The following is a 21245-nucleotide window of genomic DNA, read 5'->3' as shown; positions in this document are numbered from 1 at the left end:
ATAGTTGATGACAAGTAACAGTTACAATGGCTGAACAGTTGAAAAGTTCAGTAGTTTAAATTGTTTAACAGTGAAATATTGTAGTGAGGACCTTTATTTTGAAACAGTTTTTTGGCAGAGGAAGCAGTTGAACAGGATGTGTAGTCTTAATAAGGCCAGTTTGTATGCTTAAAGCCTGAGACTGGCAGTTGATCCAGGTGGCCTGAACACCTGCCATATGATTCTAATTGCTTAACGGTGATTATTATGATGTCACAATCAACAATGTTAAGTCAAGAAAAAAAAAGTTTTTCTTTAATAGTTTAAAAAGTATAAAAGTTTCAAAGTTGAAAAGACATAGCAGCTTGGTCCGTTTGAATACCTACGTTACAAAGTTTGAACAAAGTTTCAGTTAAACTGTTCAAGAGAAATTGCGTACGGAAAAAGTGGTAAGCGGAATAATAAGAAGTTGCCTAGGAAGAACAGTACAGTGCATTTTCATGCACTGTAATAAGAAGAAGTCACCGGATTTCAATAGAGGGGATGCATCCCCTCTAAAAACATGGAACAAGAAACAGTGGAGGGGACTGGAGAAACAGCCAGAGAGATCTCTGGGTAAAAAGGGTTGCAATTGGGATGAAAAACACTGCTTCATGTTTTGCTCATGTGACTGCATTTTGACTTTTGTTTAAACATTGGATTTATTTTTACAGAACACTAGTAATACAAACAATAATCAGGTCAGACATAATGCACATTGTGTTTCATAATGCCATAACATATTGACATTTACTTTAATTACACCTGGATTGAAAGAGAATAGTCATTTGTATAATTAAGTGGGTATTACATGAATAGGTTGTTGGCTATTACTCTGGGAAATCTTTGGACAATCACAAAAATACAAAAACATAATCCCCTTTTTTCCAAAGTGGACTTTGCATAACCCAGCAGATGGCTGTTGTGGCGGTCTGGGTGCTTGGTCGACAATAGTGCATTTGCCCTCCGAAGCAGCCTCTTGGCACGCACAGGGAAGCGAGAGCTCGTGTTTCCCCTGATTCACTCTGAGGGGGTAGTGGTGATGGTGGCGGTGTTGGGGATAGGGGGAGCTGAGAGAGAGACAGACAGAGAGAGAGAGAGGGAGAGGGAGAGAGAGAGAGAGAGAGAGAGAGAAAAAGAAAGAGAGAGAGAGAAGCGGCCTGAGCACGCAGATTAAATGACTCATCAGTGCGGTTCCCACACGGGGCGCCCAGGCAGCCGGGCAGGCAGTGTTACATGCTCGAAGAGCAAACCGGCTCAAACCGGCTGTGATCACAGCCTCTGGGGCCTGGCCATGGCGTTCGCTAAATCAGCCTCGGTGGGTGGAGGGAGGGAGGAGGAGGAACGAGAGCGTTGCTGCTGCATCGCGTCTGTCTCCACATCACAGCACTCTCTAATCAGAGTTCAGAGTGAGAGCGCAGGGACTGGGTGGCCCCCCGCACAGCCTCAGGCCATCACTGCGGAGAACAGCCCTGTCATGGTGCACACGGCCTGGGTGGCCCTGGAGTCACATTCCAGAACACCACTGTATGCGCCCACTCTAACCTCCATCGTTTTACACTGTAATGTCTCACTTGGGCTGCCCTCCTTTTTGGTTAGGAAAAAAGCAGAGCTAGTGCAGTGAGAAAGAGAGAGAGAGAGAAAGATAGAGAGAGAGAGCACTGCTGAACAGCTTTTGTGTGTGCAAAGAGAGGTCACTCTAAGTCATATTTTTGACAAAAAAAGAATATTGAACTACATTTTGTGAGGTTGTGGTTTTTAGATTCATTCTTAACTTGAAGAATGACATACTACAATAGTTTGTCATGTTAAAGTGTAAAAATAAACCAGTAAGGCAATGGAAAAGGCAATGCTGTCACACTCGGAACAACATGGGCACTGATAAACTGATGACGCGTTTGCTCCTTGTTGCAACCTTTTCTATGTTTGCTTCCGTCAAAGGACTCATCTTCCATGCGTAAATATATGCATCTCCTCCTACTCTCCGGTTAGTGACACGTGTCGTCATGGTGTTGCGTGTCCTTTGTGTTTACGGCTCATTTTCTACATTACAATAACAGAACAGTAAGCGGCATGCAACATCTCCCAATAAACAAACTGGTGAGCAAAACAAGCAGGAGAGTGGGTGCAGGGAAAAGAATGAGGAAAGTCCTGGTGTGTCATCAGCCCTCTCTAAGATTGTTGTGTCACGATACTACAACTCTCATAAACAAGGTATTATAGTCAGTAGGATGAGCAGATCGTGACTCTGTGTGACGTCAGCCAATCAGGGCCCCAGGAGCTCGGGCTTGCGAGGTGAGACGATCATCACACTTGCATGCGAGACGCTCATTGATTGTATAATTAGCTCGCACTCGAGACGCACTCAAAGAACCCCACCTTTGGTTGTCTATGGCAGCTCAACAAACGAGCACCAGCATACCAGTGCAGGCTGGTTGTAAATCCATACAGTGAGGATCCTGTGTGATTTGTCTGTAATTACAGTACGTATTGAGCAGTAGTGCTAGTCTGCCAACCCCCCCAGTTCTCTATCCCTGGGCTGTCACAGTGTGGCCTGGCCTTGACAGGAGCGCCGTGGCTGTTGGAGAGGCTCCAGCTCAGGGATCGGCTCTGGAGCAGGCAGTGCTATTGTTCGTCCTGGCAGGAGAACAAGGTCAAGGAAGGATGGGACTCCCTACCCCCCCCCCCCCCCCTGCCCTCTCCCAGCCCCCTTCTCCCTCAGGCCCAGGCGTCAACTCGTGCCTCGGTGTGTGTCTGCCACACTACCGCTCGCCTCTTCTGTTACTTAACAACAGAGAACTTCTCGAAAGAACGGCCAGGGAGAGTGGTGGTGATGGTGTGTGTGTGTGTGTGTGTGTGTGTGTGTCTTCGTGCGTGCGTGTATGTGTGTGCGTGCGGGTGATGGAGTCGTTAAAGCATGCCATGTCACTCACCACCCCTGTGCTGTCACATTCTGTCGGGCAGGAGGTGAGAGAATGGTCATAGCTGGGTCAGTGCCAGTGCCATTGACTCACAGCTAGAAGGCTCCAATGGTGCCTGAAAAAAGAAGAGTGCTAGCCTGTCCGATCAAAGTTAGAAAACATAGCACAATAAACCGCTTTTGAGTCTGTCTCACATGATGAAACACATTTAATTGTAACAGAGACTAGGGTGCGTCATTTGCTTTATGTGTGTACCATCAAAAATGACAGACTGATGAAGATAGCTGATGTTGCGAACCCTCTAATAAACGGACTTCAAACAAAAGATACAGACCAAGTCTGCTGCCACAGAATTATGAGATAATCAGAGCACAAGCTCAGTGTGACAGCTCACTCTGGCTGAAAATAGTAATTAGCTAAGGTAGGTATAATTGCATTTAATTTGCCCGTTTGGCAGAAGCACAGTGCTCTGACTGAAAGCCCCCTGGCACACACACACACACACAGAAAGACACACAGGCACTCTCACAGTCACACTACACACGAGCGTGCGCTGTTCTGCCTCATGACCGGTTCAAACCAGTCGGGGAGGCTGAGAGAGAATTCAATCTTGCGGATGACTTAACTTGCCACAAAGGCCTTGGATACTCATCAGCGCGCTGACAATGGGGAAAGCAGGTCATCGCCCTGATGTCAGGCCGGCAGCGGAGGCAAATCACCCATTTTCATAATGCGGCTTCCCACCGTCATATAGCACTCACCTCACTCTCCCACTACCCACCCAGGCACCTCCGGGACCCTAATCACCAATGTGTTCCCACTCTCATTCAGTCCTCAATAGGCATGAAATGAGCTGCTCTCACCTCTAGGAAATGGCAATGTTTGTGTGCTATGAATGGTGTGTTTCAGTAAAAGCCGCAATATGTCTGCTGTAACTCCTGAGAGTGCCTCCCAAGGATTATAGGCTACCATGTGTGGAACATGTTTCAGAAAGCACCACTTCAAAGAAGAAAGAAACATGCACCAAAAACATATACAGTGGCACGTCTCTCTATACGTTCAATACAGACAGATGAAAGCAAAGGAAGCCTGCGTCTGTGCAGAATGTGTTGTGATGATGCCCTTTTTCTGTTAAGACCCTTCTAATCTCGTTTCATTCAATCAATGCAAACAACAAACCGAGAATCGCAAATGTGAGTGTTGAGTGTTGTAGACATCAAACAGACTATCCCTGCATATGCAAAGCCTCTGACTGCCGAAGGCTCAGATTTGAATACTCATCCTGGCAGCAATGACAGTGGCACGTGCAGGGAGAGGAAGAGAGAGAGAGTGAGGGAGAGAGAGGGATGGAGGGAGGGAGGGCGAGTGTGCGCAGATTACGCTGACAGCGACTGCACACAGCCACACAGGAAAGCGTTATATTTCATTTGGCATTTTGTGTCACGTTGAAAACAAATTTCACAATGCTCTCTCTCTATTCTGCTCATTGGGGACAATAAGCAAGTTATCTTTAATTCACGTACCAGTTGTAGAATATTGAAATTGAATAACAAAACAATAATACAAAAAAACATATTTGATGAAAATGCTCATTTTGTTCTATTTTCATCCCACTTCATGTGACTGTGCACTTGCAGTCCCAGCATATGTAGGGATGCTGAAAAACAAACCCTGTTGAGTAAAGACCACACTGTGCAGTAAGCCTTTCACATGGCAATTTGCTGGGTTTCCATCAAGGTCAAACTCGGTGCTGGACAATTGAGGTCTCCTACTGTATGTGTCGGATGAGCAGCTGACACTATTGAGTTACTTTGGTGCAATCGATCCTGGCCAATTGTCACGTGAACACAAACAGGCAAGCCATCTGTCTGACCGTACTGACATCCCAAATCTCCAGTGATCAGCTGTCAAATGTCAGCACACACTGCAGACGAACCAGCTGCAGTCTTTAGCAGAGATCGCCCTCTGGTGGAGAGACTAGACTAATGGCAGTCGAGCAAACCTGGACAAAGCTTTTGGTTTCTGAATACTGAAGTCTGTTAGTCTGAAGTCAGTTAAATATGATGGTATCAGGCCTGTAGTAAAAAATGGAACAGACATGTTAGTGTACAGTATATGCACATTCAGTTGTTTATGTTTTCTCTTAGTCCAATAGCTGAGGCTTTCAGGAGTCTGTGATACTCTATATTTTGGTCTATTTTCGTACAGTCTTATACAGTCTTTGTACATTTATTTACATATCATGTATTTTGTTTAGCCATCTCTTGTGATGCGTTAAGAAACACAGTTTACATCTGTTCAAATGCTGCCTCTTTCTAGCAGTGATATCTAATGTCATCTCCTCCTACCATGTTTACGGGTCCCTCTTTCCCTCACTCTCTTTCCACTGTGCCACATCACCTACAGATTGTGTTTTATCGATCTGTCTCCCATGAGGAGCAGGCCAGAGTAAATTAATACTCTGTATACAAAGCTTTAGAATACCCTTGCACATTAAAGGAAAGCTCCAGCGATTTTTCACATAGATCTCCGTTTCTTGAGGTCACCGAGTGCTACACGAAATAACCTAGTTCGAGTTGATGCAGCCAGGCATCTATAGTAGTCAGGCAGCTAAAGTGCTACACTCTGGGGGCATGATGTTATCTATTTTCTTATATGATATAATATAGAAGTACGTACATTGAATAAAGGCAGTAAGAAACTGTAAGGTAACTGGATGTCTGCATTGTTTATAAGTGGATGAATAGCAATGAGAGATCACATTACACCCTCTCAGGAATATGTAACCCAATTCCCACGAAGCGTTTTATTAAAGTTGCATTTCCGTGAATAACACAAGCCATACATTTCTCATTAGAACCATAAACTGATTGTGTATTGCCACATACAAGTATAAATACTCCAGTAGATAAACTCCCACGGGATCACTGTAATATTGGCAGACCTGAATTACGATACCACTGAGAGAGTCAGAACAATGATTCATTTTTTATCCCTGATGTTATAAATGCTTTCAAAGAGCACCTCCAGCTCCTGTGTGCTTCCAAAGAAATGTGTTAGGTGCCAGCTAAGAAAAAATAATAAATCAAGGCTGCGGAAACCTTACTTCAGCCTTGTGACATGCAGTTCACTGGAAACAAGATCCACCCAAGAACATGCTTTCAGGAAGTAAGGACATTGTAAGGACAAAGCACAAAGTGTTTCTTCCCAGAATGACAGAACATATCTCAGTTTGGCACTAGCCCATCAGCCAAGTTAACAAACACTTCCATGGAAGACTGCTAGACAAATCCTAGACATATTGATAGAGTACATTTCAAGATTTTACTGTGATTACTGTGGTCCAAATAACTGATACTGAATACCTGAAACTGAAACCAGGTATGTCTGGACACATCCTAAGCATTTATTTGCCACAGTATGTGCACTATCCCACCAACAGTGTTGGGGAGTAACGGAATACATGTACCGGCGTTACGTATTCAGAATACAAATTATGAGTAACTATTTCGATACAGTTACAAGTTAAATAGTTGGTATTTAGAATACAGTTACATTTTTGAAATCAATGGATTACATGATGATACTTCTCTGTTTCATAAGTTTGTTCACTCTCTAAATAAATTAAAGCAACTCCATTTTTCCAGAAGCTCCTGAAAGCAATGAAATTGTTTACATGTTTAAATCCAAGCCCCGCCGTCTTGCACTAGCCTCAAAACGCAGCCAGCGCGCATTATGGACACGTCATCGGAGACCCTGAAATGACTGTTTGCACAGCAAATTAGGAGTAAAGTAAGTGGTAACTCCTGTTCCTCAATAATCGTGGTTCCTGATGTCTGTTCAAAGGATATTTTCCCAAGTATTAGCCTAGGCTACTTCGGCCAATCGGTTACACAGTTTGCTAAGCAATAGGCCTAAGCAAAGCCTAGTTCAGACCTACAATAAAACCAATCTCTAAAATAGGCACTGCATTCTACGTTTTTTATTCTAACTTAAAATAGCTTTATGGATTATTATTTTTTCTAATTAGATCTACATTTACGTTTTAAAATGAATTATATGGTGCAGCCTCTGAAGAATTATTCTTGCGAGTAGGCCTAGCATATTTTAACGTTCGGTTTTTGATTGTCATTTAATCACGTTCATTTTGAGAGCACTGATATACAGTAGCCCATGTTTACATTTACAGGTCATTTGCGTTCCACCTGTCATATGCGCCCCTCACTTGTACTGGGTTGATGCCACCGAAAAATCTCACAGGCACACCTTAATTATAATTTCTGGCTACGCCCTTAAAGTAGCCTATTTATTTTGTTTGTTTTAATTAGCCTAGTTGCCTGCTGTAGTTAGTTGTAGCTTAGTTGACTTTACATTCTCCTATGTGGGCCTAACACTAGGCTATTTGCGCCATTTGGAACAGAAGAACACACCAGAATAGGCCTGTTTAGTAGGCCTATAAGCAGGATTGGATGGCCGCATTCCTACACTTATAAAATGCAATTCAATGCGGAAGTAATCTAAGTATTCAGAATACGTTACTCAGATTGAGTAACGTAACGGAATACGTTACAGATTACATTTTTGGGCATGTATTCTGTATTCTGTAACGAAATACGTTTTGAAAGTAACCCTCCCAACACTGCCCACCAACAACATGAATACAACATGAATACAACGAAGGGATAATGGATGGTGTTCAGATAATAATGCACATAGAGGTGCTAATGCAGCCATGACATGGAGTTTGAAGAGGCAAATAACATTATTAGAGCATTATTATTCCCATAACTAACCTGCAGCGAGCATAACACAGTCACTGAAAAAAATCACTATGGCTAAACCCACATGGGATCTGTACATCTACATGTCATACACGTAATGTATATGTGTAAATCTTTTCATAATGAACACCACATACAGTACACAGACTGTACACTCTTAAAACGAATGTGTTGAAAACAACACAACTTGCATTGTTTTAACACATCTCTGTGTCCAGATAGGGACAACACAAGTTTGTGTTTTTTTCCTTTTTTATTTGTTAAACAAAATGTGTTAAAAATAACACAACTTGCTTTGTTTTTTAAAAACATCCCTGTGTCCAGATAGGGACAACACATTCGTTTTAAGAGTGATATATTATGTTCAAGTTCACCTCAACAATCAAGCTGTTATCTGTAATCACAAAGAATTCAAACAACCCTTATATCAAGTATTCACAGACAATGAGCATATTCAGGAGCTCTCACAACTTATTAAAATAACAGGTTGCTTGCAATAGAATAATGCTCAGCCAATAAACAGAGTAGACATGTGACCACGCACATCCCTTTTCCACAATTTCGGATGGGTGCTGGATCAGAAAAGTATGACTTCAAAGGTAAAAGAGAGTGATCCGCACACCATATAGCTCCCTTGATAGTTTTATTTTTTATTTTTCGTGTAACGTTTCAAGCCCCTGGCTCTTCCTCGGGCTACAAACAAGTGTTTCATAATGCACCATCATAAATCCCCACTTGTCCTTATTCACATGTGAGTCACATAAAACAATCAGTCCATTCAATTAATCAATTTACATACGTAGTACTGATTAAAAATCCCAGTGTGTAAAGTGCATGTGCATAGTGAGTCACATTAGACAATCATTAGACAATTAGACCATGACATACTACTTCATAGGCTTGAACATTCCATAGGCATCAGAGACTCAGCACTCGCTTGGTTTAGAATCATACTGTACCTTTCTAACCATCGACCATTCGTACAGGTCCATAATGAACCATCTACCCAGACAATGGTAAAATATGGAGTGCCTCAAGGCTCAGTACTGGGGCCCCTGTTATTTTCTCTTTATATGCTTCCCCTAGGTTCTGAAATTAGGAAACATGGCATTCATTTCAATTCTTATGCAGATGATACACAATTATACCTCTCCATAAAACCTGATGAATTAACCCCGTTAGCCACACTTGACACATGTATAAGAGATATAAAAACATGGATGACGAACAACTTCCTGCTTTTGAACTCAGATAAAACAGAAGTTATGGTTTTAGGTCCTAAAAAGATGAGGGACATCCTATCCTCATCACAGGCTACATATAGTGATCTTCCACTTCATTGTGGCCCTTCGTCAGGCGGGACCTCATCCACAAGTGTTAAAAATCTAGGGGTTATAATTGACCAGGACCTATCACTAAATAATCACATAAAACAGATCACCACAATTAAATGGAGTAGCATAACGTTCAAGTTAGATCAATCTGCTGCAAAGAGTAGGCCGGTCATCTCTGTTACATGATGTTTTGACATTGACATTGTAAACGTTCTCTAAGAAGAGTGAGAAGTTTGCAAAGCTAACCAACTTCGTTTCTACTGCAAGAAAAAAAAATAGCGAGCAGCCTGATAACCAAATGAAATGCTCGGCGGGCCAGATTAAAGTGCTTGGCGGGCCATGAGTCAACAGAAAGGGGTTTATTACAATTGTCCAATGTGTCATTCATAACAGTACATTAAAACTTTCTAATTCTTAAACATATGCTACAGTAAGAAAATTGTGTTGCTCCGTACTTGTAAAGCCCTCAACAGAAATAACAGAATTAAACAAACAATAACAAATGTGCGTTCTAAGAACATGGGTGTTTGCGACGGGATTGATTCAAAGTGATAGTATTTAAATAATAACAATGATTACAGAATATACCTAGTCAAGTCAGTTTTATTTTTATAGTGCATTTAACATGCACAGAGTACAACCCAAAGCGCTCCACAAACAAGACACATAACAAAAAGACAAAAGATGCTGGATGGAGCGGCGTAGTCACCAGCGTACCCGTGACAGCAAGACATACAAGAGAGACAAAAGACAAATTAACAAATAAAAAGTAAAAAGAAAATCAATTTCAAAAGAAAAAAAAATCATGTTAAACTAGTCCAATTTCCAAACCAGCTGAAAATGTCCAAGGCCAATGATGACCCGCGTGAAAACTGCACACAGCTGTGTCTTCACAACCGATGCAACGCCAACAAAGTTCTTTATAACTGACCAACCCGGAGAATTCAGTGGCAGTCTGGAGAGCAAGACAGTCCGAAGTCGTGATGGGCGACCCTGCCGATTATCAACTCGGTGGTCCTAGACATGTTGTTGTTTCATGGTTATTGACGCTGTCATCAGAGTTCCTTAGCACTCAATCCAGACTCCAGGCACCTAACGGTAGATGCTAGCATGGCAGCTCGAAAACTAATAATAATAATGAAAATTAATAATAAATGAAAGGGTCAACTACCAAACACAAACTTAAACTCTCTCTCTCTCTATCTATCTATCTATCTATCTATACATACATACATATACAGTATATATATATATATATCCACTGCTTGGTTGAATTTCCCATTGTCCTACGTAATTTAGAACGACCATGGGATAATGGACGACACGGTGGTCTGTTCACAGAAGTTAATGCACGGTCGAGGTTGTAAAACGGCCCCGACGCGAAGCGGAGGGCCGTTTAAACCTCCTAGTGCATTAACTTCTGTGAACAGACCACCGTGGAGTCCATTATCCCGCTTATTCCACTGTTGCCACTTGCGTTGTGTTCATTTTCTGTTACAATTTAAACGTTTTAATTGCTAAAACTGTCTTGTTTGTAGAACTAATTTCTTCCGACACATAACAACTAATTTCTCAACTCACAGGACAAACTGCCGTTACTAGTTCTAAATGGATGGTTGCTACGGCCAAAGGCCAGTCGTTAGTTCTATCTCTCCCGTTGTCAAGCGGGCGTATCCCAAGATTCTGATGAACTTTAGCTTTGAAACATCGCTTTTACTTAGCCTGCTGTCATCCATCTAGCTAAAAGACACCTCCGTCATATGCTACAATGTTGCAATGTTCTGAACGTCTGCATTTTACAGCTCGGATGCAACGTGACAGTTCATTTAAACTTCACAACGAGTTCGGCGAATTAATATACAAGTGTGATACGGCCAAAAAAATGGATCTACTTCATAGGTGTGCAGATAACATACGGTTAATGGTCGTTCTAAATTACGTAGGACAATGGGAAATTCAACCAAGCAGTGGAATAAATATATATATATATATATATATATATATATATATATTCTGGTTCCACACAGAATTCAGGAACAGGACATTTTTTACATTCACCACAGACGGTGCCAAGACGTGTTTTTGCAGACAGAGCACCACACAGAAGTGCAATCTGGACGCATCAAAGGTAGCTCTTTATCACAGATGCAAAAGTGCTGGTTCCACACCACCTACCACCTTAGACTTGTCGCTGTGTTTGTAGTGGCAAACATCTGCATCGTTTTCATGGGGTTGGGATCTCAGTAATTTTTGTGTGTGGTGTAAATGTCAGCTTTTTTTTGCCCTCAAATAATTTCACTTTGACATTGCAGAACTTGTACCAGCCTCCTTTGCAGATGGTCCGCTTGTCACCCCACACAGTGAGAGTGATTAAGGCACTGTGGTCAGCCAGAAGGTACTCTTTCATCATCATCTTCCGTTTCCTTCCCGGAACATATTTAAGTTGTCCATTTTCTCCAGACATGATTTGCCCTTGGATTGTGATCTTAAATAATGAGAAAGAGAAAAATAAAATTGTTAAATGATTTTAAAAGTATTAGTATAAATAAATGAATAATCAAATATCCTGTGTTTTCCTCCTATTGACTGATGGGGAAAATGTAAATCTTCAGAACTCACCAAGTCATCCACAGCGCAATGTGTGACCTCTGAAACAGAGGTGACAATCTTGGACTTTAAGCTTTCCTGGGACTTTGTTGCCTTCATCACATCAGGGTTCACACGAGCCCTTTTAGGAGCCGGCTCTGCAAAGCCTGTTTGGACAAGAATCACACTCACTTTTTAATTAATGGTCTGTCAAGGAAAAGGAAAAGTAGGCCATCAGGAGGATATACAACATGGGTATACCAAATGTTGAATCAATGAGCTCAAAAAATGTTTTAAAGGCCGTGTTGCAGGTTAACCACCACTGTCGATTAATGGGTACATAAAGCACTCAAGATATGTATAATTTTAAAAAATGTCTCCAAATGGTGTTAAATGCCAGTTTTTGTCGTTTTTGGTATTAGCAGGGTTTTTTAACGCAATTTGGTGATGGCGTAACTTTGGGGGTTACATGATCTGCACTTCATTCATTTCAATGCATTCTAATGGACATCACAGTTACACTTTCAACATAAAGTCTGTATATTTACACTTCGATTTTCGTCATAGCATTTATATCACAGCTACCCTATAATCTACCAAAGGTAACAACGTTGTCTGATTTCAATTTAGTACATTTTTCTGCATTTCGGGAGGTCTCGTTTTGGAGGGTATGTTTTACATTCATTCCTATGGGAAGCGTTCGCAGTTACACTGTCAACATAAAGTTTGTATATTTACACTTACACTTAGTCATTTTTGTGTGTGCCGTGAATGTTAGCTTTTTTTGGCCCTCAAATAATTTCACTTTGACATTGCAGAACGTGTACCAGCCTCCTTTGCAGATGGTCCACTTGTCACCCCACACAGTGAGAGTGATTAAGGCACTGTGGTCAGCCAGAAGGTATTCTTTCATCATCATCTCCTGTTTCCTTCCCGGAACATATTTAAGTTGTCCCTTTTGTCCAGACTTGATTTGCCCTTGGATTGTGATCTTAAATAAAGAGAAAGAGAAAAATAAAATTGTTAAATGATTTGAAGTAGTAGGGTAAATAAATGAATAATCAAATATCCTGTGTTTTCCTCCTATTGACTGATGGGGAAAACATTTAAATCTTCAGAACTCACCAAGTCATCCACAGCGCAATGTTTGACCTCTGAAACAGAGGTGACAATCTTGGACTTTAAGCTTTCCTGGGACTTTGTTGCCTTCATCACATCAGGGTTCACACGAGCCCTTTTAGGAGCCGGCTCTGCAAAGTCTGTATGGACAAGAATCACACTCACTTTTTAATTAATGGTCTGTCAAGAAAAAGTAGGCCATCAGGAGAATATACAACATGGGTATGCCAAATCTCGAATCAATGAGCTCAAAAAATGTTTTAAGTTAGGCAGCTTCAGCGGAAGTCTGGGGATGTAATAGGTAAAAGCTCAAATGCCTCGATCACCTGGCTGCCCTGGCTCTTTTGCCCGGCGACGTACAGCTGATTCCATTACTAGATACAAAGATATTGACAAAAGAAATATCTGAGGCAGTAGCAGAATGAGACCGTTTTATGTTTCAAGACAAAAATAATGGGCATCGATCATATTAGCTTTATGCATTGGCTACCGTCTTGCGTAAAATGTCTTAATAACTACCAAAAACTAAACTAAACTTCTAATAAAAACATTGCATCGACCAAACTAAATTCCATTATTGAAGCACCTACCACCATTCATCAAACCAGAAACACCCCCTCCAACATGACTTCCGTTGATAACAGGTATTAAAAGAACACTTCCACCTTCAGCATGGAAATTCATGTTCAGAACATCAGGGGAAACACCTCCCAATGTTGAGGTCCTCCTTCTTTCTGTGTAAAAAATACATTAATTAATAAAAATCACTGATTAGCTAACAGATAGCTGATTAGTTGAAAATCACCTGCAAACACAAGGTGTGTGATGCACTTTAACCACCAACAACTGCCACATACGGGCATTTATGGGCGGTAACCAGACAATAAAAGATATGGGGCCCTATTTTGACACTCAGAAACGCAGCGCATAGCATATTCTTATCTTACACTAGAATTTTTCGCCATGCGCTTCTCTTTTATTAAACAATGCGCCCAGGGATGTGGCAATTAGGGCTATTCAATTAGTTTGTAATGGGGGCCAGTTCATGAAAAGCATCACAACTGAGGGGCCGGAGAAATGCGGCTTGAAATATGAGTAATCACATTACAGCTGTAGATACAATGAAGTAGGCTACAACAGCAGCAATATGGGTGTTCAAATGTTGTATTTTGTACATGCATAACATCTTTAACTGGTTGTTGATGGCTAATATGGAATGAAATTTTTGATAAGATAACAGTAATGGAATCTGTGCTTTGCACAGTAACTGCTAGGTCCAAGATTTCCATTGAGTACAAACAGGATTCAAACACTGTTCAGGTGAATTAAATGTGTAATCAGTCGCATATGTAGCTCTTCTGACGTATAGGCCTACTTGTTACATTTTCCCCACCATTTAAATGAGATGACTGTGACCTCTAAATTTTTTTTAGCAGTGGGGGCAGGCCAGTCAAAATAGCTTAATAATAATAATAATAATAATAATAATAACACGGGGGTCCGGGGGTGTCTCCCCCTAACCTGGGTGCCATTCCGAACTTAGTCCCGCCCACAACATTTGAGGTCGGGAAGTTCGGTCTGGCATTGCTCCATTGTGGAGCAAGTTTGCTCGCCCTAGATCGGGCGGACCAATCAAATCGGGCTTTACGATGATGGACAGGTGAGCAACAGCGCCTTCAGCGTCATCACGTCATCTGAGCACGCTTAGATTAGGCTTATGTTTGAAACAAAAACGCTGTGGCTAGAAGGATACATGGCTTTTAAGACCCCATATGGAAAATGCATATTATTTAATGAGGTTTTATCACTGAAAACGATTATTTCTGAAAACTTTGAGATGTGGGAAAACTCGTGGTTTCACTTTCATCAAGGGAAAACAGCGCTGTTGCATTGCGACATGTTCCCTCGTTCACTTGAAATCTCTGATTGACCACCTGTTCGAGGGATTTGCGACAGCCTCTCCGAGCTGTTTAACATGTTTGTAGCATATCAGTGTTCAACAGAATTATTTTTAAAAACGGAGGGGATATAGGCTATCAGTTTTTTCCTAATAGCCTACCCAGTGTTTCCCATACATTGACTTATTTGTGGCGGCCCACCACAATATCAACATTGACCACCACATAATGATTTTCCAGGTTGTACTAAATTGTGCTTAAATCTGGTTAGCACCATAACCACACAGTGCTAATTGTTAAAAACTGTTGTATTCAAGTTAATTCTGCAAACCAACCACCACAAATGGAATTCAATTCTGTGGGAAACACTTCTACCCTACTACGTATCTCTTAGATTTCGCTAATGAGTGTTGTAGGCTAGGAGTTATTGACGGCACTAACTTTTACAAAAGACCATGAGGCATTTGTGGAGAAGAAGGCTGGTTCGTGTGTTTTCTTCCTACACCTCATGGTAAGCTATTTCGTTGCTCTGATTGGTTAGGTCTATCCAATTGAGTGCAGAGGCATTCCCCCCCCTGTACCGGTTGAAACACGCCCCATTATTATGTCCCAATGGAGCAGTATCAGACTCATATTCTGACTAGAATTGAGTATTACTACGTCAGGCTAGTCTCCCCCGGGATTTTTTTCTTTTCTGGATGCTAATCGCACTATTTTAATATGTTTTGAGAGGGACAGGCCCATCTTTTTTCTGACGCACACGTTACCCCATGCATTATACCAAATGTCACTGCTTGAATAAATGAAAAAACATAGCCTACTGAGCATGGGCATAGTTCACGATGACAATGAAAATGTTTAGCCTACTTGGTTTCTGACAGAAATTACGTTTTGTGCCAACATATTGTAGAAACACAACCACGGCCTTTATTTGGTGAACGGAGGTGCAAATCATCTCCTTCACTTTCTTTGGTTATTATATAGCCTAGTCTACGATTCACTTTAACCACAACAAGTTTTGCCGTCGCCACATTTATCCTATATCATTGAAATGTATAGTCTGGAATCGACCCATTCACCTCGCTTAATCCAAGGAGCGGGCAGAGAATTGTATTTCAAACTGCCTAGGCATGCAATAGGCCAGCGCTACGACCAATCAGAACAAAAAGCAGGATGACGTGGCCAGAGCAAATATATCCTTCTTCAAAAGGAATGACTTAAGTGCATTGTGTTGCTCAACTTTCAAAGAAAAGCACAAGTCCAACTCCTCCAAAGTTGACGCCAACGCCGATTCAAACAACCGCTCTTCGTTCGCCATAGCCACCTTCCTTGTTGTTCACCGTCGTAGGACTGTCGTCATCCTGTTAAGCCCGCCTTAAGACTCTCTAACAAAATAGAGCGCTGTGATTGGATGAAGTCCACGGCGTCTGCCAATAGAAATCCCTATGGTTTGCTACTAGACGTACAGGCTGAGCAAATTAATTTGCCGCCGCTAGGGTGCGTCTAGATTTCTAGGCTATATTGGTGATACTTTTTGCTTCAAATCGCAATTGAGTGCGCATTTAATGTGACATGCCACATGATTTCCAAGAGGCCTTTAGACAGGCTCATTTCTGACTTCACTAGACTATTATTGCATTATGTTGTAAGACGTGAAGAAATGAAGGACAACGGCAATAGCCTACGCACAAATTCATAATTCGCTAAATGGACACAGAGAGACTCGCTATCGTTGCGAAAAAAAATAGGCAGGCTACTATATAGAAATACTTTGAAATTCCCTTTGAGTCGGATCTGCTCCACCTTTCCACCAAGTTTTGCAGAAATTGTGCCCGTGTTTTTTTTGCGATATTGTTGACAGAAACTATTTGTGTGGTGCAACCTGTTAAATATTAGTAGTTCATAAACTCCAACGTAGTGCCAATTTAGGTTGAAACTAAACTACGTTCAACTTACGTACAAATGTAATGAATTGTAATGTAGTCTAACTTGTGCAATGGGCTGAGGTGCAGTGGCTGCAGGATTAAAGCGAGCGAGAGATGCAAGAGTGGAGAACAGCTCATGCGCTTGCTAGAGCTTAATTTTTATTTTTTTTCAAAGGGCCAGTACAAATGACCCGACCCGGCCCGCGGGCAGCCAATTTGTGCGCGAAGCATGTTTCAATTAAGACAGTACACAAGCTATTTTCATTGTTGTAATATTGAATGATTTCATGAAAAAAAACGTTGAAAAATTGTGCGCAAGGATTACGGCTGGCGGCGCCACTGACCAAGGCCACAGTAGCCTGTGACCCTCCGATTTTCAAAGGGGAATCACGGCCAACGCAGGGGGCAACTCTTCTCTTCAATTTCCCTTCCAAATTAATTTTTATTGTCTGGAGACATCGATCGCAAGAATCTAACATTCTAAGCAACAGCAAAGCAACTTCACTTGCATTTGTAGGGTAGCCTACAAATGCAAGCTAACCAAAGTGCAGTCGGTTCTCCCGCTATGGTTTTGGAAATCACACACCTGCTGCATCTGAAGGCCCCCGTATAACTAGATGTACCGCAGAGCGGTACAAAATATGACCGCCGCCCAGTCCAGAAAGAAGAAATCACGCTGAAAGGCCTATATGATTCTAACTGTCTCACTAAATTGCATTATCCACACTCAATTCTCACTGGTATCTGCTAGACAACAAGTACCAAAACATGATTAGTTCATAGATTTCACATGTAAAATTAATTTTATACAACCCCACCTCCATCTTGCCTGTTCATAATTCTGAGAAATTCTTGATTGTTTGTGTTATGTTTATGTTATGTGTGTGGGTGTGTGTGTGTGTGAGTGTGTGTGTGTGTGTGTGTGCGTGCTTGTGTGTGTGCCTGCGTATGTGCCTGTGCATGCAAGCGTACATATGTCTACTGTGTGAGTATGTGTCATACGTATGATTACTGTGAATGTATGTGTGTGTGTGTGTATCTGTTTGTGCACATGTGTGCACATGAAATGGGTTAACATGACCCCTGGAGGCAAACATACGGAAAAAAATGGTCATCCTAGGCCTTACAGTTCTCAAGATATTCACAGAGAACTGTGTCTGCCCTACCCTCCTTTCGGGGGGTCCAGTCAAGCGGGGGGGGGGGGGGGGGCTACAGATCAAAATGAAAAACGATGGTTCCATGCTATCCATGTGGGATGTGGGGTTACATGCCCACCAAGTTTCGTGTACCCCGGTCTTTCAGTTACCCGGGACTCATTGACAGAAATTTGGGCATGCGAAAAAGAAAAAGAAAAGAAAAAAAAATTCTGACTAAACCTATACTAACCACGCTTCGCTGCGCGGCGGTCATAATAAGGCCTACGACTATCACTCTACACGCCCCCTGTTGCACGTCACATTTTAATTTTCTAGCTGATCCTGCCTCCTTCCTGACACACGATGCTGCAAAAAGACGTCTCCTCTTCCCGCAAATTTCAAAAATCATTGAAGACACAAACCTTCCAAGGAACAAAAAAATAACCGGTATTAACTAGTTACCACTATTATTATTTTTTTATCGTTTATGTTCCGGAACATTAAAAAATCATAAAGTTTCTGGTTTCGTTTTTGTTTCTAGCAAAATGGCAAAAGTTTTTGGTTTTCGTTTTCGTTCCATGAACCGGTTCAACGCCTTACCCTTAACAGCAGAAACGATCATTTTTAAGGCACAAAAGAAACTCTTTTTAAATATTTTTGGATGACATTGGGATCCAGCTTCACAATGAATGAATGAACCTCATGAACCAGTCTGGACCATAACTTACCCTCCATTGTGATGATTAAGACGAATTAGTCAGTCCGTAGCTTATTTACTCTAGCCGAATAATGTGTCTTAAAAATCTAGCCTACCATAACAAAAATTGCGTCCTCTAAAACCACTCAACAAACAAACAAAACGCTATCAGGAAGAAAAAGCCCGCGTCGTCAGACTATACAGTAGGCTAGCTAGGTGGAGCCAGAGAATGTCTAATAAGGGAGCATTGACTGGACTCTTACCTTTGAAAGCGTGCGTCGCCATTGGCTAGTGTAGCTCAACACCCAACAGCCGCGATATTGATCAGTGTAATCTGCTGACAAGCTTTATGAAGATGCTGATTTTCTTTTCTAGACCTAGGACTTAGTACATGCCCACAGTGTCAAAACCGCTAGTGACTAGTTTACTAAGGTAACACTGAGTCTGTGCTTGATTGACCAGACAAGTCGTCTGACCTGAACCCCATAGAGAATCTATGGTTTATTGTCAAGAGGCAAATGAGAGACAACAGACTAGTAGCATAACAAACCAACGGTGGGCCCAGGTGCGAGAGCGCTACGCGTGCCCCACCAACGAACTCCGGCCCAGGATGAATTAGCTCTGATACATGCAATACACATTAAGGGTGACTTCAATTGTTTATGCAAAGGGCCTGAGGCACCGAAGTAGTTTAGTAGTTACAGATTACAATTTCAAATAAAAAAACACACGACTACATATCCATTACATGTGAAAACATTAAAAAAAATAATTTTATTAACAGCCTGCAGGCCAGGGTAATCTAATCCCAGTGGGCATTTGATGTCAATTCAACATCAATATGACATCAAACATCGACGTCAAAATTACGTCTAGAAACAGGTCTAGAATGAAAGTTGTATCGACGTCAATGTACTGATGTCAATTTGACGTCAATATTTTGACCTCCGCGATGTCGTTTTGATGTTATTTTGATGTCATACTTTGTTGGCATTTGATGTCAATTCAACATTTATTTGACGTCAAGATGTTGATGTCGTTTTGATGCTATTCTGATATCATTCAATGTCAAGCTTTGATGTCAATTCGACATTTATTTGACATCAAGATGTCATGATGTTGATGTCGTTTTGATGCTATTCTGATATCATTCAATGTCAAGCTTTGATGTCAATTCAACATTTATTCTACATCAAGATGTCATTTCCATGTCAAGCTTTGTTGGCATTTGATGTCAATTCTACATCTATTTGATGTCAAGATGTTGATGTTGTTTTGATATTCAATATCAAGCTTCAATGTCAAATAAACATAAATGCGACAAACATTGATGTCAAAATTACATCAGCATTTATTGACATATATATTTTGATTATTTGTGCAGAATACAAGTACAAAGACAACAAAATGCAGTTTGTGTCTAACTACAAGTGCAAAAAAGCAGAAAAGTGATATACAAAGTATAGACAGGTGGTGCATATACAGGACAAGACACAGTGCCGCGTAGACAGTAGTATACAGTTGGTTTATAGAAGGTGGTTTAGAGTAATATAAATTAAATATGTGCAGTGTATTAGTAGTTATCTTATAAGGGCAGAATAAATATGGCTAAATATGAACAATGTATGACAACATGTACAATGTAGTAACAAGTAATGGAATGTTGGAGAACATTGAGAACATTGAGAGATCCAGTTGAATGGAGAGAGACAGAGAAAAGGTTTCTTTTAACAGGGTTCCTACACATTTTCTATTTTAAATTCCCATACTTTTTCCATCCTTTAATTTACAAACTTTTTGGTAGATTTTTCTGACCATTCTCGACAATGCTACTCCAAAACCAAACGTTTGTCTCAGCATCCAGGAATCGTTGAGCACCTACATTTGCGTTTTTTGATGGTGTGCCACTTTTTAAATCCTCCAACTTTCAAATGTGGCCCATACTCTGCAACTTTCACAACTTTGCTCCTTTCATTGTGGCCATCTACTGTGGAGTTGCTAAACCAAATTCAGAGGAAGAGTACTTAAGTGACTTTCTCCAGGAGTTGCAGCAGTTACAGCAAGATGGCATTGTTCATGGAGGCAAAGCACTTCAACTGTCTGTGAAAGTATTCATATGTGATGCTCCTGCCAGGGCATTCTTTAAGTGCATTCTTGTTACCATTCTTGTGAGTGATGCACTATCAGAGGCACCTATGACGGGAAGGTTTGTTCTTGGGGCCAAAGAGCCAGGTGCGGTTCCAAGGGCTGAAGACTGTTTTGTTTAGGCCAGCTCTGCTGCCACTCTGCCTCCACCATACTGCTGCCACTCTGCCTCCACCGCACTGCTGCCACCTGTGGACAAGGAGGAGTGCGATTATACAACAAAATTAGTTATTAGTTGTTAGTGGCAGCACTAGTATAAAACCTCTAGAATCTCTAAAAACAATCACAAATAGGGCAGTTCATTACAGTTCAACAATTGTGGTTTGGAACTAGGCCTGCTGCAACTGGATTGATAAAAAGTAATGTAGTTGCAAACATCTCACCTGGCTACTTGTATTTGGGAAGAGCAAAAGCTATCAGCCATCAGCGTGATCATGTTATTAGGTTGTTGTTGTAGAACAAGGAAAGGAATATCCAGTGTTTCCTCTAAATTTATTTAAGCATGGCGGTCCGCCACGGTTTAAATCCTATCCCTCTCAAGCCCTCTGAAGTCACATTAAATGGGATAGGATTCAGGAACTAATTAATTTAAACCTCACTGACCAGAAAATGTAATGTCTGTTTCATAGCAGTTATTGCTAATCAGACATGATGTTGAGCAACTAGAATTGTTTTTAAAATCCCG

The 21245-nt window shown here is 41.3% G+C and overlaps 1 protein-coding gene across 3 annotated transcripts; it reads right to left on the bottom strand.

Annotated features, from left to right (window-relative positions):
• Positions 1 to 8402: 8402 nt before the first annotated feature.
• On the bottom strand, positions 8403 to 18621 carry LOC143106302 (uncharacterized). 3 transcript variants are annotated; one of them, XM_076270560.1, is made up of 7 exons: positions 18447 to 18621; positions 13350 to 13493; positions 13086 to 13133; positions 12766 to 12899; positions 12385 to 12631; positions 11674 to 11807; positions 8403 to 11539 (listed from the first exon to the last, which is right to left on the bottom strand). In XM_076270560.1, exons 1-7 carry the CDS (start codon positions 18451 to 18453, stop codon positions 11279 to 11281), a joined length of 975 nt encoding a protein of 324 aa, XP_076126675.1. In that variant the 5' UTR covers positions 18454 to 18621; the 3' UTR covers positions 8403 to 11278. The 3 variants fall into 3 exon arrangements, with proteins under 3 accessions (XP_076126675.1, XP_076126677.1, XP_076126676.1); XM_076270562.1 differs by having other exon boundaries at positions 13350 to 13489; XM_076270561.1 differs by lacking the exon at positions 13086 to 13133.
• Positions 18622 to 21245: the final 2624 nt, after the last annotated feature.

The sequence above is a fragment of the Alosa pseudoharengus genome, unplaced genomic scaffold, assembly GCF_046254945.1.
Source record: "Alosa pseudoharengus isolate Yale_2024_CS ecotype anadromous, Long Island Sound unplaced genomic scaffold, YU_APseudo_1.1 YU_APseudo_1.1_scf_6, whole genome shotgun sequence".
Classification (NCBI taxonomy): domain Eukaryota; kingdom Metazoa; phylum Chordata; class Actinopteri; order Clupeiformes; family Clupeidae; genus Alosa; species Alosa pseudoharengus.
Note: the sequence above shows the minus strand (reverse complement) of the source record. Positions and strands in the feature narration are given on the sequence as shown.

Excerpts from the sequence above, each read along its gene's own strand:
- LOC143106302 (XM_076270560.1), bottom strand. Across the intron at positions 12,900-13,085 it reads AAAAGAGCCAGGGCAGCCAG|ACTTTGCAGAGCCGGCTCCT; the intron begins GTGATCGAGGCA and ends TTGTCCATACAG. Across the intron at positions 11,540-11,673 it reads ATTGCGCTGTGGATGACTTG|ATCACAATCCAAGGGCAAAT; the intron begins GTGAGTTCTGAA and ends TCATTATTTAAG.